General features: G+C 41.4%; 2 protein-coding genes and 3 gene segments (V, D, J or C); all 5 read right to left on the reverse strand.

The window, feature by feature from the left end:
- LOC104671035 overlaps positions 1–14,638 on the reverse strand; it is a 724,295-nt gene that overhangs the window by 227,614 nt on the left and 482,043 nt on the right.
- The window catches only part of LOC104672491 (immunoglobulin lambda-1 light chain-like), a 605,026-nt gene that overhangs the window by 211,168 nt on the left and 379,220 nt on the right, over positions 1–14,638 (reverse strand). The window lies entirely within an intron of this gene.
- The window catches only part of LOC104674970 (immunoglobulin lambda-1 light chain-like), a 651,096-nt gene that overhangs the window by 205,806 nt on the left and 430,652 nt on the right, over positions 1–14,638 (reverse strand). The gene's annotated exons all lie outside the window — the stretch shown is intronic.
- The window catches only part of LOC104674967, a 611,567-nt gene that overhangs the window by 200,203 nt on the left and 396,726 nt on the right, over positions 1–14,638 (reverse strand).
- LOC115892669 lies at positions 6,689–7,374 on the reverse strand. The segment is given in 2 exon segments: positions 6,689–7,159; positions 7,304–7,374. Coding segments are annotated over 2 exon segments (433 nt in total).

Raw genomic sequence — 14,638 nt, forward strand, 5'->3', positions numbered from 1 at the left:
TTATCCCTTGATTAGATTATCTGTCTTAGTATAAATTTCAGTGTGGGAAGCTGTAAGAATTTTCTAAATTTTAAAATAAAAGGCAAGGAATTTAAACATCTGCTCCTTTTACTTAAGGAATAAAAAGAATTAATGCATATCTTTTAAAATACACTTTATATATGTATACACAATCTAAATTTATTTTTCTCTCTTTTTCCCTGAATACTTTGTAAAGGTATTCATGTCCTTATTTTTAAAAATCAACTTCGATGATAACATTTTAAAAGATATATGCATCTTCCTTAAGAATATCTTGGTGTTCCACTGAACAACTTGCCAAATAATACATTAGCAGCACAACTGCCTCATAATTCTTTAATTTGTTTGATTAAATTTATAAATTTCCTACTCTCAACTCATAATTTCATTCACACATAATACATCCTACTTGACCTCTATGGGGTGTTCATACCATATATTTATTGTTGAAAACGGTTTTGATATCTGAACAGTTTATAATTGTATTGCTGGTTAGACTGTTCTGTAGAATCCCTTTTCATTTTGGTTCTGTTGCTTATTGATTACAGAGTGGCTCTGCTACTGTGAAGCTTGAAATGTTTTCTTTCTTTTTTTCTTTCTCCTTCCTTCCTTCCTTCTCTCCCTCCCTCCCTCCCTCCCTCCCTCCCTTCCTTCCTTCCTCCCTCCCTCCCTCCCTCCCTCCCTCCCTTCCTTCCTTCCTTTCCTTCCTTCCTTCCTTCCGTTTCTTTCTTTCTTTCAACAGGTTTTGCTCTGTTGCCCAGGCTGGAACGCAGTGGTGCTAACAGAACTCACTTCAATTATTTTTTAAACAGAAATGTATCTAACTTAGATGAATCAAATTTCTTTTCAGTGTAACCAACGTTTCTTTTAAGTGGCGAATTAAATATTTACCATGTTTTAGCCTCGATAGTTTACCTTCTGCAGCCTCAACTTCTCTGGCTCCAGCAACCTCCCATCTCAGTCTCTCGAGTAGATGGGACTACAGGCGGTGCCACCATGCCTGGCCAATTTTGGTAACTGTTTATAGAGATGGGGTTTTATCATGTTGCCCAGGCTGGTCTTGAGCTCCTGGGATCAGGCAAAACTCCCAGCTTGTCCTCCCAAAGTGCTGGGGTTATAGGCGTGAGCCACCATGCCCAGCCAGAGGTTGAAACATTTTCTAAATTTGAAAACAAAGTGCGTGTCATTTAAATACCTATTCCTTAAAATTTGGAAGACATGTTAATACCATATAAACCCAGAGCCTGCATTTTTAGATTAGTAACCTGTAGTTGTTTTTCATTCCTTCTATAGTTAAAAAATATTTTGTATTCAGATAATTCTTGATAACAGACAGTGAATATTTAATTTTTCACTTAAAAGAAATGTGGTTACTTTGAAAAGACATTTGGTTAAGGTAAGTCAGATAAATTTCTGTTTAAAAAAAAAATCTAAGAAAAATAATGCTCAAAGAGCAGCGGTCACGGCATTTATCCCAGAGAGAGGAACTTGATCTTGTTCTGCCTGTGATAACAAAAGTGTATGGATCAAGATTATTCTATAGGATCATAGATTACAAGATAGCATAAATTTCTTTTCAAAATGAATGATATGATTATTATTCCCCAATAATTACCGAATACCAAATAATGCTTGCTTTGTACCAGACACCATCCAAAGCAGTTTACATACATTATGACATTCCATTCTCAAAATAGTTACGAGGGAATGGTACTATGACATCTCTATTTTCATAAATGAGACACATCACTCATACATGTTGAAGTCTGAAGTTGAACCTGACAAAGGGTGTGTGCGCCAGCACGGAGCCAGAAGTGGAGGCTCATGTCACAGACCATGGAGCCCTCTTCCCCACTAGGGCTGTCTCTCATGCAGACTGCAGTCTTGACTCTGTCTTCATTCAGCAGCAGCGGCTACAGAAGGGTCTGGGGGTGGGTGCACTGGACATTCCATGAAGGAGCTGGATTAAAAGAACCAGTCAGCCCCACCAATCTGGTAACTATTTGGTCTTCCTAGGATCTTCCTAAAGGCTGTAGAACTTTGGTGTCCCATATGGTAGCCACTAGCCACAAGTGATTGTTGAGCAACTGCAATGTGACTAGTCCAAATGGAGATGTGCTGGAAGCAGAAATTACACAGTGGGTTATGAAAAAATGTAAAATGTATCATTTGTAGTTTTTATATTAAGGATACGCTAAAATAGTAATATTCTAGGTATATTGGGTTGAATAAAATATATTATTTAAATAGTTTTATTGAGATATAATGCACCATTTAAGATGTACACTCCCTTATACTTTTAGCCTATTTACAGAGTTATGCATCCATCACCACAATCAAGTTTAGAACATCTTCATTACAAGAAGAAACCCCGCACCCTTAGCTGCCACTTCCCAATCCTCTCATCTCCCTGACCCCTTCGGCTACGCAACCACTAATCTGCTTTCTGACTCCACGGATTTGTCCACTCTGGAGATTTCATGTGAATGGAACCACAAAATATGTGATACATTGTGCCTGGTTTCTTTCACTTAGCATAATGTTTTTAAGGGTTCATCCATGTTGTAGCATGTATCAGTACTTCATTCCTTTTTATTGTGTATAATATTCTGTTGTATGGATATATTCCACGTTTTATTTATTCATTCATTATCAGTGTTGATGGGTATTTTTTTTCCACCCTTTAACTTTTATGAATAATGTTGCTATAAACATTACTGTATAGGTTTTTGGGTGGACACATGTATTCAGTTCTTTTGGGTATAGACTCAGGAGTGGAATTGCTGGGTCACAGGGTCACTATGATTAACCATTTGAAGAGCTGCCAGACTCTTTATTTTAAAAATGAAGACAATTTTTGGTACATGTATTAAATGTAAGAGAATGAACAATCAGCTTAAAAAATGAACTTTTCATGCTCACTTTTGGGGGATATTATGGGATACAAATGAGTGCAGAGAGCAGTGTGAGGAATACAATTCTCATCCTGGCTTAATGTTGACAGAACCTCACAGTCTCTGACCAATCCCTGTAAGTGGTATGGTTAGGGCAATATATAATATAAAATGTGTTCTCATTTAGTGAGAATTGAAATTAAAAAAAAAAAAAACTACTAACCTCAACACTGAATGATTTGTTCATCGTTTGATAGACCCTGTGACTATAACATATACAATTGTGTTATATTCTATAAGGTTTATCATTTGTGACATTTAAAACCAGAATAATTTCAAATTTGAAGTGAAATAAGTCCTTTAGAGAAATACATTTCAAGATACAACCCCCTATCTATCTGTCTATATCTGTATCATCTATGATATAGGCCATCTTTGTATTGCAAAAAGCAAGAACATTCTTCTAGGCCTTCTAAAATTTGTAGGATCACACAGACTTTGACACAATGGTGATAGGTAGAGATAGATGTTAATATTATTTGGAAAACAGTTTCATTTCTAGTATGATGAACAAATGACTAAGGTGTTGGTGGTCTTAGGCATTATTTCCCACTAGGGTCCATATTTTTGCATGTGAAAAATAATTCCCAGAGGGAGAGCAAAGACAGAGCGCTCTCATTGTTCCCAGAGAATCGGACTAGAGAAATATGAAATCACCTACCTTCACCAGCATTTGTATTTTTTGTCCTTTTGCTCATAGCCATTCCAGTTAGGGTGAGATTGTATCTCACTGGGGTTTTGATTTTCGTTCCCTCGCTGATTAGTGATATTGAACATTTTTCTCATATGACTGTTGCCCATTTGTATGTCTTCTATTGAGAAAAGTCTCTTCAAATTCTTGGCCCACTTTTTAATGGTATTATTTTTATCCTAATGAGTTATTTCAGTTTTTTTTTTCTTATACAGAATGTTAGGTCCTTGCCAGGTGAACAGTTTGCAAATATTTTCTCTCATTCTACACGTTGCCTTTACTCTGTTGATTGTTTCTTTTGCTTTTCAGGAGCCTTTTAGTTTAATGAAGTCTCATATCTCTATTATTTGTTGTTGCCTGTGCTTTTGAAGTCTTGACCATATAATTTTTATCTAGACCAACGTCCTAAAGAATTTGTTCTTTCCCATGTTAAGTTCCCTTCTAGTCATTTTATAGTTTGGGGTGTTATATTTGGGTATTTAATCCATTTTTAGTTGATATTTTTGTGGAGGGGATAAGTGTCTAGTTTCATTGTTCTGTACACAGGTATCCAGTTTTCTCAACACCATTTATTGAAAATTGTGCCATTTTCTCAGTGTATGTTCTTGGCATCTTTGTCGAAAATCAGTCAACCATATATAGATATATGGATGTATTTCCGGGTTTTCTACTTTGTTATATTGGTCTCAGTGTCCGACTGCACGCCAATACCTTCCTGCTTTGGTTACTATAGTTTGTAGTATATTTTAATTCTAGTAGTGTGATATCTTCAGCTGTGTTCTGTTTGCCCAGTATTGCTTTGGTTATTCAGGGTCTTTTCTGGTTTTATACCAATTTTAGAGGAGTTTTTTTATTTCTGTGAATAATGTCATTGGTATTTTGATAGGAATTGCATTGAGTTTGTAGATTGCTTTGGGTAGTAAGTTTTTTCATTTACTGTTTTCTAAATATAACTCCACTGACCCTGGCTTGCATTACTTCTAGTAAGAAATCGGCTATTATCTGGGGATGGTTACTGGGTAAGAAAAAACTAGTTAGAAAATGAATAAAGCCTACTATTTGACAGCACAGCAGGATGACTACAGTCAATAACAACTTAATTGTACATTTTATAAAGCTAAAAGAGTGAAATTGAATTGTTTATAACACAAAGGATAAATGCTTGAGTGAATGAATACCGACTTTTCCATAATGTGGCTATTTCACATTGCATGCCTGTTTTGAAACATCTCATGTACCCAATAAAAATATATGCCTACTATGCAACCACTAAAATTTAAAACAATTTTAAAACCAAATTTGTTCTTGTCATTATGTTGTTCCTCTCTCTGTCTCTCTCTCTCTCTCCCCCTCCCCCCATCCTCCCTGTGTGTGTTGTGTGTCTTTGGGACATGTTAAGCTTTTTGGAATAGTAAGTTTCTAGTTTTCACAAAATTTGGGAAATTTTGGTCATTGTTCCTTTAAATTGTTTTTCTACCTTTTCTCTTCCTTGTCCAATCTTATCTCCTTTAATGACTTTCATTATACCAATTTAGGCAGTTGAAGATGTCTTAAAGCTCACTGACACTCTGTTTATACTTTTGTGCTTCATCTTGAATAGCTGCCATTGCCATATCTTCAAGCTCACTCATCTATTCTTTCATAGAATGCAATCTGCAATCAGTCTCGTTCAGTGTATTTTTTACTGCAGCCGTATTATGGATCATTTATAAGAGTATAACTTGGGTCTCTCTTTATATGTTTTATGTCTCCACTTAACATGTTTTTTCAATCCTGTATCCTTATGAACAAGTACAACAGAGTAGAGTTATAAGAATTTCTTTCATATCCTTCCTACAAGGTCTATCACCTGTGCAATTTTACTGCCATTTGGGATTGATTCACTTCTCTGTGTGACATAGCATATATTTTCTTGGTACCTTGCAAGAAATATTGACAGGATGAAGGCATTGCACATTTTTCCTGCTGGGTTGAGAGTTCTTTTGCAGTTCATTCTCTATTTCTGTCTTTTATTGTTGAATTCAGTAAAGTTACTTGAAAACTGTTTGAATTTCCTGTTTGCTTTTACACTTTCATAGTTGAGACCTGAGCAGCCTTTTGTCTAGGGTCACATTTCCCCAGTACTGAGGCAAAGCTCTTCTGATGAGTCAAACTCGTGCCCTGTAACTCAGGCCCTTCCTCTGACTGCGGTGTGTGAGTGTCCGTAAGTGTGTGTGGGAGTGTGTGTGGGTGTGAGCTCTGTGGGGTGTTCCCTCAAGTGTCTTTGGGTGGTTCTTTTCTCTTTTAGAGGGATTTTGTTTGCACACAAGTGCTCATCAGTGCATGAATATTTGCAGACTTCAGAGTTCTCTCCATGGGCAACTGCCTCCTCTTTAAGACTCTTCCAACTAGACTCTTTTTGTTCGTTTTTAAAAAATTTTTGAGATCCTTGGAATCCTACTCTGGGAGGCAGGATTCCATGCAGCAGGGTTTCGGGATATACTCTTAGGAAAGAAGTGTGGGAGGCATGAGTAGGAATGTGTTACAGTTGACTGCTCAGCTAGAAGGCATTTCAATGTCATTCTAAATTAAAGCATGCATTGGGATTAAGGCATCAGGTAGTCACTGCTCCTGAACTACATTCTGAAGGAGGCACATCTTTGCATGAAGCCATTCTTTGCACTCCATGGCATCTTTTCAGTGGGGAATTGCTGTATGAAACTGGGGGTGCCAAGGGATGCCACAGTGCTCACTAGGAAAGACTTTCCTGTTCAGAACATCAGGATCCATGGGGTTGGGGCTTGAGGGTCTCAGTTAAACATGGGGAGTTCAGACCAATAATCCAGGGCATTTGGGCCACAGAGTGCAGGCATTGTGTTAGATCCAGTCACCATACAAGAGGAACTCCAGGAACCATGACCACTCCACAGCACAGCTCCCTCTTACTCTCCTTCCACTCAGGTCATCTTGAGGCAAGATACAGTCCAAACAACAGCAGAACAGCCTGGTCCTTCTAGACTCACATCTTATCCTGAGACACCTTCTGCAGAGCCTACCTGGAGGGATTGAGGGAAGGGCAGCCTGGAGGTCTCAGATCCATGTGGGCCAGCCGTGCTTATGGCTCTGCTCACAGTCCTGCTGGGACTGGAGAGAGAAGGTGACACAGATAGTGAAGGGGTTTCTGTCTCACTTCCCCGTCTGTCTGTGTCACTGTGGGATGGGTACCATTGCTGTCCCAGGAGTTACAGTAATAGTCAGCCTCATCTTCCACCTGAGCCAGTGATGGTCAAGGAACCTGTGTTTCCTGAGCTGGAGCCAGAGAATCGCTCTGGGATCCCTGAGGGCCGGTTGTTGTTACCATAGATGACCAGCACAGGGGCCTGGCCTGGCTTCTGCTGGTACCAGCTCGCATAATAGCTTCTGAGGCTGTCTCCCTGGCAGGTGATCCTGACTGTCTGTCCCAAAGTCACAGACACTGCAGGGTCCTGAGTCAGCTCAGAAGAAACCACAGAACCTGCAAAAGAGAACAGGAGAGGTGAGGATAAGGGTTTCATGCCTAGAGTCCCACACCCTACACCACTCCCTGTGTTGAGCTGAAGCGCAGGGCCAGGCTGACAGTTAGCATAACAATACGGGGCTGAATCCTGGGAAGCAGCACCTGTGCAAAGACTGAGGAGGGTGAGCCAGAGAGGAGTCCAGGCCATGGTGGAGACACCCCAGAGCTCGGCTTCTGAGCCCACAGCTAAGGGGGAACCTCCAGTCCTCTCTTATCATAGGAAGGGAAGTCTCTTCATGCAAATCTACTGCCTTTATTCTTGTGTCATTGTTAGGTGGCTCTGGTTAGCAGAGGATGCAAATTTGTTCTCCATTCCCTAAAACATTTGTCCTAGTTCTTGTCTGGGCCCTGAGCCTGATGGCCTTGTCTGAGTAATTTCTCAAGATCAGAAGAAGGGTCAAGTGTGTTTTAAGATTCACCCAATACAAGCGGCCTCAAAAAAAGCAATAGTCATGCCCTTTGCACTTGAGCATTCCCAGGGGCTTGGACTCATTAGGGGCCTCAGACTAAACCTCATAGTGTCCCCTGGTGCCCACAGCATGAATGCCATTTTCTGTACGTCACTAGATCACTCAGAAGGGCTAGTTATGAGCCCATAATTCATGCCAGATACATTGGTGACAGTTTTACAAGTGTTACTTCAATAAGACTTATAATATGGAATAGGATGATGGGGAGCTTTATGCTCCAAGCCTATCTTTATTAGTGAGTCAATATTAGGAGGTTAAATGTTTTTCCCAAGTCTGCCAGACAGCAGTGAGTGGAGTCAAGATTCCACTCAGGAGATGCACCTCAGAGCCCGACCTTCCAGCCCCTCCCTGCTCTGCCTCCTGCACCTTGCTCCATCTCCTCCTTCTTCCGCATCCAAGGTCTTTGAGGTCCCTCTGGTTTTTATTTGCTAGAGCTCCCACAAACAGATATAAAATAGCTAGTGACCTAAATGGCAGAAACACATATTTTTGCACATTTCTGAAGCTGGAAAATCCACGATAAACGTTTTCGTAGGTTTGGTTTCCCCTGAGGCCTCTCTCCTTGGCTTGCAGGTCGCTGTCTTCTTGTTACGTCCTCACATCGTCTTTCCTCTGCACGCTCACCTCTGGTGTCTCATTTCTGTGGGTGCAAATTTTTTCTCCCTAGGATGATGCCAGTCAGATTGCATAAGAATCTCCCCTAATTTCTCCATTTTCACTTAATCACCTCTTTAAAGACCCTGTGTGCAATTTCAGTCACACACTGTGCATTACAGCATCATTGTAAGAATTTTGGTGACATAATTCAGCCAATACCTGTGCACCCTATGAACTCCAAAAAACTCACATCTTTCTCCCTTGTAAAAACATTCACCTCATCCCAACAGCCCAAATCCTAAACTAACTCAGCACCAACTCTAAAACCCACCTCTCATTCATGCATCATCCAAGTCAAGTGTGGGTGATTCTCCAGGGTAATTCATCCTGAGAGTTTAAAACAAAACAGCTTTAGAGGGTTTCATTTCCCTTCTCCTGTTATTATCCCAGTGTCCAGAAAAGTAAACACCCACTTGATTAAGATGGAAATAAAAAAGTGAGTCAACATCAGCAACATTTTGAGTTAGCTGTGAAAAATTCACATCTGTTCATTCATAAAATAATTTAGAGTAAAAATTTAAATGCCCATAAAATTGAATTTTATAATCGGTACCCAAGGGTTATTTCTGACAGCATTTGGAAAACAACCATAATTAATAGAGAAAATAAAACAAAAAATACCAAAAGTTGAATTGTCTTTAGAGCAGAATATGTCTGAGTTAACTAAGATAAATCATAGAGATAATATAGTCCAAAGATAATTAATTTCTCATAATTATATTAAATTACTAAATCCAATTTCAGCATTGAGCATCAACATTTTGGTGTGCAAATAAAGCAACCTCTCAATGGTTATATAGAAGGGCAATTGTTTCCTACTTCATGTTACAGTTTATCTGTGGCTTAATGGTGCTCTTGGCAGTGAGAGAGAAGGTGCTCCAGATACGTTTCTTTTATCTGAGAAAGGGAAAATATTCTTTTACATAAAATGATAATTTGCAGGATAACATATTTCCACTCTCACTATCCTGTTCTTTTCATGGCAACTTAGGTGGAGGACTTACAATTTAAAATCTCAAACTCCCTTCTTTATCCCATTGTTACCCTTTGAGTTTTACAATCTACATGCTTTATAAAAATTCACAATACCTTTAAAACCTGAAGTTCATTTATTTGTTTATTTATAATGCCCAGAATATCAATGATCTTGTGTGTTTTGGTTTTAGCTACAAGGCTGATTTTAAGACCTTTATTCTCTCAGCCTACACTGGATCACTCTCAATGTGGTGCAAGCTTCCTAGCACATTTGACCCTCCCTTTCCCTCGAATTTTTCACTTAGGAGGGGTCTCTATTCCTCATGTACTAAAGGTCTCACAAAACTCAGAGCAAATGGATGAAGATGAAAGTCATGAGCCTGTGACACAGGGCTGTCTTGAGCAGACACAAGATCCAATTAAATAGACGATACAAGTATGTTCTTATCCAAAGAAAGACCTCAGGCCACTAGAGGAGGTGGAATACAGTTTCCCTCACAAAGAAGTCTCCACCTAGAACATATGCTGGTGCAATGTTCAAACTTCAAATGGCCCTAAAAATGCAGGAGCGTTAAACCACATCCTGTGGGACATCCTGGCTTGCCACCTTTTTTTTTTTTTAAATGGCCCCGGAACTGATAGCGGTTTTTATATTTTTAAATGGTTGCAGATGGTGCTATCAGTACATACATGTTATCCTCAAAGTTGACTCATGTGTGGAAAAGACTAAAATACTTCTTATCTAGACATTTAAGAAAAAGTTGACCAAATCCTAAAAAATTATGAGCACTGAAATATTTGAGTAAATGCTCAACTTCAAGCAAAATAGGAGAAATCAAAACTAAAAGTGTAACAAGATAACATTTTGTATCTCACAGGTTGGCAAAACTTGCACATTCACCAATGTATTCTGATCAATATTTAGGGCTGGCATTGTAAACTGGTAGAACTCCTCTGGAGGGGAATGTGAAAATGATGGGTAAAGATTACAAATGCACGTACTTTGTCCCAGAATTCCACTTCTGGAAATTTATTCTACGGTCATACGCACACATGAACTCAAAGGAGTCTGCACAGGATGCTCGCTGCAGTGTGATTTGTAGGATCAAAATCATGGTGATAACCATTAGAGGCTGCCTGGCTAAAATCCTGCTGTGGAATACTCTACAGCCTTAGAATGAATGGGCAGTGCTCTATGCCTAGGATGTCCCGGGAAAGAATAAGAAATGGTGCATGTACGGGATGGTCTTTGACAAGGGGGACCAAGACAGGCCCCTTACACTTCACTCTCTCCTTTTCCTCTGAGCTCTTTCACATCAGCCAAATAGATTAGAGACAGTAGAAGCCACCTCAGGCTGAGCCTGGCCACCTGCTCTGGCCTCTGAATGCAGCCTGGCCTGACAGCTTGGCTGCAACTTCATAACCAACCCAGAACCAGAACCACAAAACTAAGCTGCTCTCAATTCCAGATGCACCGAAGTGATAAGATCACAAACACGTGTTCTCTTAACATGCTAACTATTAGGAAGCAATTTTTTTGCAAAAATAGACAATAAATACAGTTTAGGTTTTTGAAATACATTTTCTTGTGGATATTTCAGGTACACAACATGTTGATATAGTACACATATATACTAAAACGGTTACTTTGTTTTTCGTAAAATCCATTTAATCAAAGTTTATGAATCCTAAGCTATATATATTCATGGCTATGTTTACCAATTGACTCGTAAAATTTAAATATTAGATTCAGGTAAAGTCTCAATATTTATTAAATGAATTCTCATCTTTAGTAGATTAATAAAGATTTCAGCTACAGAATTATTGACGCCCATGGAAATCACAAATGCTGGATGTCAATGAGGAAGAAGGAATGGACTCAGGTTAACTTTTCCCTGTGGAACCATTTTGGAAGCTCCCGTCCTATAGGGAGATCATCCACTTTTGGGGAGTTTCCAGGACAGGGTCTCAGCTATGTGAGACAGGGATTCTGAGAGAACACTGAGTCTGTCACTCAAAATCTTTCTAGCTCAGCAACCTGGGGTATTGAGGCAAAAAGGAGGAGCAAAAAAAAAAAAAAAAAAAAAAAAAAAAAAAAAAAAAAAAAAAAAAAAGGTCAGGTGCAGTGGTTCACACCTGTAATCCCACATTTTTGGGAGGCTGAGTCAGCTGGATCACCTGAGGTCAGGAGTTCAAGCCCAGCCTGGCCAACATAATGAAATCTTTATTAAATATACAAAAATTAGCTAGGCATGGTGGTGCAGGCCTGTAATCCAAGCTACTCAGGAGGCTGAGGCAGGGGGAATTGCTTGAAACTGAGAGGCTGAGGTTGCAGTGAGCCAAGATCGTGCCATTACACTCCAGCCTGAGTGACAGAGTGAGACACTGTCTTAAAAAAAAAAAAAAAAAAAGAAAAGAAAAAAGAAAAACGACAGCTTCCTCTTGTTCTTAATCCCTCAAAAACATTTTCAGAGCCTGGCGCGGTGGCTCAAGCCTGTAATCCCAGCACTTTGGGAGGCCGAGGTGGGCGGATCACAAGGTCAGGAGATCAAGACTATCCTGGCTAACACGGTGAAACCCTGTCTCTACTAAAAAATACAAAAAACTAGCCGGGCAAGGTGGCGGGTGCCTGTAGTCCCAGCTACTCGGGAGGCTGAGGCAGGAGAATGGCGTAAACCCGGGAGGCGGAGCTTGCAATGAGCTGAGATCCGGCCACCGCACTCCAGCCCGGGCCACAGAGCGAGACTCCGTCTCAAAAAAAAAAAAAAAGAAAAATCTTCAGATCTTCTGACAGTGGTTGTCACTGCTTCAGAACAGAGATGCAGAGGAATAGCCCAGCCAGGAGAGATATCTTCATCTTCACCAGAGCGTGGTGCACACAGAGTTGAGTGAGATACAATTTCAGGAAACTCCCTGTAATGACTTCTGTCCAGGTTGGTCTGCACAGTGTTGGATATGGGAATGCATTTAGGGCAAGGACACCCCTAAAAACAGCAGTGAATGCACCTGTTCCTTTGCGTTATGTGCCTACATTTGAAGAGCTGGGAATAGTTGCGCATTCAGGGACCACGACACACAAGCAACAGGAAGTTGTCCCTGTCCTGGATGAGAAACCACAGAGCAGGTTTCCTTTTGGACTTCGTGGTGAGAAAGGAGAGGAGCTGACAGAGGGGAATTCTCAAGGAGGTGCTGCAAGAAGCCCCTTGCACAGGGTGAGGAAACATCTTCAGAACAAGGGAGAGCCTGAGAGCCCAGGGCAAGTTTGGTCTCAATTCCCCATGAATTTGGACCACTGTGGAAAGTGCCACCTCTCCTATGTGAGCTGTAGTAATAATCAGCCTCATCCTCAACCTGGAACCCAGAGATGGTCATGGAGGCTGTGTTGCTAGACTTGGAGCCAGAGAAGCCATCAGGGACCCTCGAGGCCTGAATACTGATACCAGAAATCATGGGTCTGAGAACTGTGTCACCCAGTGTTCTGGGGCCAAGAGCAGAAAGGCTTTGCAGCAGGTGCAGGCGGGGGAGTGAGTGTCCGGCTTTTGTGCCAGAGAAACTACCAGACTCTACCATAATAGAGGAACTGGACATAGGAACTGAAACCTTGTGCTTAAGGCAAGACTTCAGAGGAGAATCTTACTGTAGACCCATGGGATTTAGCAACAAGTCTATGTCATGTGCAGTAGAGAATTATTTCCTTTTGAAAACAACCTCTTCTATGTTCAGGGGCTTTGTTACATCCAGAACCACGTGAGATAGCAGTGACCACACAGCCAGACCTGTCAGAACCCCTCAGTCATGAGCTCAGGCAGGGCAAGAAATGATCCATAGTGAGATGGAGGTGGCACGTGTAGGATGGAGCAGGAGCAGAGCCCAAGGGCACTGTATTCTGCACAAGCAGATTCTTCTCTGTTATTCCAGTGCCTCTTCCTGGGTTCACACTTCCATTGTCTGGTGGAGATGGGGCTTCCTGCACCAGGTTACTTGACAGCACCTGTCACCTGAAAGAGTCCTGACCAGCTCTGTCCCGTAATGGCATGACACGATCCTCCTGTGACCCCTAGTGTCTAGTCACCACATTAAATATAAAAAGATACGAAAAATAAAATAAAAATAAATATGTCTAAATAGGATACTTTATTCTTGTGAATAAAGCAAAATACCATCATTTTCACATGTTATCAACATGAAATTATTTATGAGATGAATTGCATAGATTTTCATGGCTATTGTTACTGTTATTTTTCTGGCGATCAATGATTTGGGGACTGTATAGTTGATGGGGATGTGAATGGGTTTTCTGTTGACCAGGGTGGCCTGCAGTGGCTTTTGATGTGACAAGTGACCTGTTTTTTACCTAGCTCATCACATCTACGTATCTGGTTGGGATTGTAGAAAGGAGCAACATTTGGAGAAGACGTGGAGGGCAGAGGTGGGCAGTGTCGATCCTGCAGCTCACCCTGTGGGTGCATCTGTGGTCCCTGCACAGGATGAGGCTGCTCCTGCCCCGGGTTTCCCTGCAGAGAGATCTGACTTCAACTCTCCCTCAACCCAGAGCACCTGAGTTGAGGCTCCCTTTTCATTCCATAAAAATTCAAGGAACAATCACATTGGGCATTTGAATGTTTACTCTGAAAATTTAGAACAGAAGCCAGAGTGTTCAGTGTATAGTGGCCTCCTCAGGTCCCTGATGGCCCATGTAGAGGCATTTGGCCATCTTAGATGGGTTCACTGGAAGCCGGCTCTGAGATGGAGATTTCCATGCACAGAAGATTTAGAAGGAAGTGAGGGAGGCAACACTGGGCAGAAGGAGACCCTGACTCATGGTGGGGTTGCCACTGAGGCCTCAGGCGTCCACACAGGGAGCTCTGGAGCTGGGAGGCCCTTCATTCAGTGGCATCTTCAATTGAGGCAGGGACTTGAGACCTTGGTTGATGAAACCGAACCCCTCTGAGGAGGGACATAAACTTGAGGCAGCTTTCTGCAAACAATAGCACTTCCCAGTGAGGGCACAGCTCTGAGCTGCTGGGCTTCTCAGCAGTGCCAGGTGGGTCACATGGAAGAGGGGATCTGGGCAGACTTCACAGTGTCCCCTCCTCTGGTTTGCACTGTTGGGAATCACAGGCTGCCACACAGCCTCAGGCCCAGGACCTCAGCAGAGCTGGGCAGCAGTTCTGGGGCCTGATCCAGACAGCAGGTCTAAGGACGGGCGCAGTCCCCACCATATGACCATGCAGGGGCAGAATGTGGACAGAGGTTGCCTCTGTCTGTCTTTCTACCCAGGCCCTCATTCTCAACTTACACAACAGCTCCAGTCACCAGATGATTCTGGCCCTTC

Source organism: Rhinopithecus roxellana, chromosome 13, assembly GCF_007565055.1.
Source record: "Rhinopithecus roxellana isolate Shanxi Qingling chromosome 13, ASM756505v1, whole genome shotgun sequence".
Taxonomy (NCBI): domain Eukaryota; kingdom Metazoa; phylum Chordata; class Mammalia; order Primates; family Cercopithecidae; genus Rhinopithecus; species Rhinopithecus roxellana.